Here is a 3,774-nt window from a genome sequence, read left to right on the forward strand (position 1 = left end):
TAAACAGTGATTTTTTAAATTTATGTATCAACATAGGAACAACAGGATCTTATAAAGAAATTCAAGCACCGTTTTACAGCCATCTCTTTCTATATAGAACTGCACCAGTAGCAGTTTACAATTTAAAGGAGAGAAAAAGAAGATATTCGAGAAGCGTGCCTTTGAACTCATGATGAAACAATGAAAAGAACCCTTTTTTTAGAAGGCAAAACTTGTCAACAAAATTCCAAACTCCCCTCTCTCTTTCTCCTTTTCTTTTTTTTTCTGCAAAACCGATAACGTAATGGCCACAGGTTATCCACCCGAACAACGATATACGCGATTAGAGAAACTAGGTGAAGGCACTTATGCAACAGTATATAAAGGCAAAAATAGAGCAACTGGAGAGATTGTTGCTTTGAAAGAGATTCATCTGGATCCTGAAGAAGGAGCACCATCTACTGCCATTCGTGAAATATCTTTAATGAAAGAACTAAAACATCCAAACATTGTACGCTTGCAAGATATCATTCATACAGAGAACAAGCTAAGCCTTGTGTTTGAATATATGGACCAAGACCTCAAGAAATACATGGACTCAACCGCACGTGCTACGCGTGGTGCATTGGACGTCAGTATCATCAAATCCTTTATGTATCAACTTTTAAGAGGTATCGCCTACTGTCACGAGAACCGCGTTTTACACAGAGACTTGAAACCACAGAACTTATTGATCAACAAGCACCTTCAATTAAAGCTTGGTGATTTTGGACTTGCTCGTGCTTTTGGTATTCCAGTAAACACATTTTCAAATGAAGTCGTTACTCTTTGGTACCGTGCACCTGATGTCCTTTTGGGTTCTCGTATGTATTCAACATCAATCGATATCTGGTCAGCGGGTTGTATCATGGCAGAGATGTATACAGGACGCCCACTATTTCCTGGATCAACAAATGAAGATCAACTACAGAAAATATTCAGATTGTTGGGAACACCTACAGAACAGACATGGCCAACCATATCTCAGTTTCCAGAATACAAGCCGCCTCAGGTGATCTATCCTGCTCAACATATCTCACAGGTTCTGACGACAATTGATCCAATTGGCATTGACTTGTTAAGTCGTATGCTTCAATATCAACCTCAGATGAGAATTAGTGCAAAGGATGCTTTAGAACATGCTTACTTTAATGAAGTGAGATTCCTTTTTGAAAACAGTGCTCCTACAAAAGTACAAGATAGTTAGTAATAAAGTGTGTGTATAGTCGAAATGATGATATGAAAAATAAAATTTATTTGTCGCTACTGGTATATGTTAATAAGGCTGAGGAGTGGTAATTAATTTTATGCATTAAAAGGGCTCTCTTTCCTTTAGCAGTCAATGTAAAACCGTGTACAGTGAAGATTGAAAGAATCAAAGAAACTGACTCGTTTCTTTCAGGAAATATCGCCAAAAGGTTTAAAAATGAGTAAAGGGGTCCGAAAGAGGTGCCTCAAACGACTCATAAATTAGAATTGATTTGTTACCTATGATCACCCAAAATTCATTAAGTTTCCTTTAAGAAAGAGTGGAACTGTTTAATAAAATAAAACATTATAGCAGAATATACGTTCTATTTTCCATTCCTTTATCGTGTCGGATCGGAAGAAGAAGAACATCTATAAATAGCAGTGATTGATTCTTTATTTGTATAATACTATTAGCCAGAAGACTAATGAATAAAAAATAATGTATTATTCCCTTTATACTCACCGAGACGTTAAGGAATGCACTGCCATTATGGACAGCGCATTAAATCCAGGAGCGCTGTTAGTCTTTTGAAGGTCTTTTGAAGAGGGAAAACTTTCATTGATATGTTTTGATTTGTGAACAAAGATATCATATATATTTAATGCACTTTCCACATCGCGATTCCACACTATTCCACAATAACTGCGGCAACTTCTTCCATTGTTGGCAAATTGTGAGTGTGTCTATTGCCTTCTTCAATTAACCTCATTCTCATCAAAGGGCTGATGATAATGTAGAGTGAGCCGCTTTTGGTACAGTCATCGCTGTTAGGTCTATCCTCACTGTTGATACTGGAGCCCTCATGATTTCTCATTATCTCATATGCATGATGGTAGATACGTACGAAGGAATTGCACTGGGCAAGCATAGCTGGAAAGTTTCTTATAATTTCCTGGACAAGATTTTCATTCCTTTCTGGTCGTCTCTGAGGAGCATACGAAAGCATATTGCCCTCAACTGGAAGTAGAAGTTCTTGACGATGACAAAGGACGCAGTGGATCTGAAGCGCGTCAAGCCCAACTCTGCTGTTGGGATTGCTGGCACGCTCCTCATGAGACACAGTATCACACCCCAAGTAAACGCAAAGGTAGCGTTGTACTGACGGAGACTGTCCTTAAGGTGCCTTTCTTGAACGCCTATACTTGTAAGCAAGTCCTTCAAGTACTCAGATGGGTCAAGTAAGAATCGTGACTGGACCGATCCCCGTTTGCAGCATGATACACAGCTAAGATTTCTCAACGAAGATGACTCTTGCCTTTCGTCTATCTAGTGTAGGGCATGTTAACTAGAACATTCTTTTGTTCATTCGTCCAAGATCTAATGGCCATAAAATATGTAACTAAGAAATGTAAGCAGCATGGAGTGAACTGAGAAGGCTCTACTCTAGGTCTTCACCTACGTCTCACTGGGTCGATTTCCTGCTAAATCTGTTGACAATGTTGCAACAGAAGGGGAGCATATAGTTATTCTAGAAGTGTTGTTCTCCAATGTTCTAATGAGCAAAAAAAAAAGGGGGGGCAATAGTAGAAGACAAATTTGAATCAAAGGAAAGATCACATATCAATTCTTTCAATAGGTTGAAAAGCTATTTGGAAAAAGCATAAAAAAAGCAGCCAAATCTAGTGTAACATTCAGCTCTTTTGCACTTCTTCCTCATTTCCCCAGCTACTTATAGGAGTTGTGATGGAATTAGAAATATTTAAAGACTTTTTACTGAAATTAAGAAAAGAAGAAAAAGGGTCTGACACATTTGTTGTTGAAAAAATAACAGAAAAGAAGCTTCGATACAAGTACATCTTACAAAAGTCAGAAATAAACTTCAGAATTGGAGGCTGTACAGTGTATCATAAGTGTGAAGTCCCTAACGAAAAAGATTTTGTAGCATTCATGGAACAAATACTACAGTATAAAACTAAACCATTTACATTAAAATACAATGAATGGGACTATATTGAATTGGAAATGCTTCCTAAAGAAAAGACAAGATTTAACATATAAAAAAATAAAGAACTCATCTTGCTGGTCATCAAGTTAACTATTCTTTTTACACTGAATACAACATATTGAATCATAAGACCTATTTCCATGTTTGTTAAAAACGTTTTCTTGTCCTTTTGCCTATAGCTCAAAAGCAATGAAAGCAACTGTATAAGGGAATCTGTAATGACGATTAAGCTTATAGTTCCCGACAATCATTTTCCACAAACTGATAAAATCCGTCTTACCGACTATATACGGATATACACATTTTCCTCCCTTTAAATTGTGCGCGCGTGTGTGTGTTTGATGATATTCTTAAATAGTCATGAGATAAATCAGTGCTTAATCAAGATTAACACCTGTTCGATGACGTAAGATGTAATGAGGGTGTATGTGCGCGCTCTCCATTGTATTTTTAAGCGCAAGTCAAGATAATGACTCTCTATGCTACATTTTAAGGTGTAGCACAAGCATTTATTTGCATTCTATACGTAAGTAAAGATACCAATTCAGGTATAGCTTCT

At 37.2% G+C, this 3,774-nt stretch overlaps 1 protein-coding gene across 1 annotated transcript; it reads left to right on the plus strand.

Moving 5' to 3' along the window:
- Positions 1 to 283: 283 nt before the first annotated feature.
- On the plus strand, positions 284 to 1,225 carry RHIMIDRAFT_209546 (putative CDK1; the record flags this gene model as incomplete). Its single annotated transcript, XM_023607148.1, has 1 exon — positions 284 to 1,225. The coding sequence occupies one exon, from the start codon at positions 284 to 286 to the stop codon at positions 1,223 to 1,225; it is 942 nt and encodes a 313-aa protein (XP_023460972.1).
- Between the last annotated feature and the right edge of the window lie 2,549 nt (positions 1,226 to 3,774).

Source organism: Rhizopus microsporus (genome assembly GCF_002708625.1).
Source record: "Rhizopus microsporus ATCC 52813 unplaced genomic scaffold scaffold_42, whole genome shotgun sequence".
In the NCBI taxonomy this organism is placed as follows: domain Eukaryota; kingdom Fungi; phylum Mucoromycota; class Mucoromycetes; order Mucorales; family Rhizopodaceae; genus Rhizopus; species Rhizopus microsporus.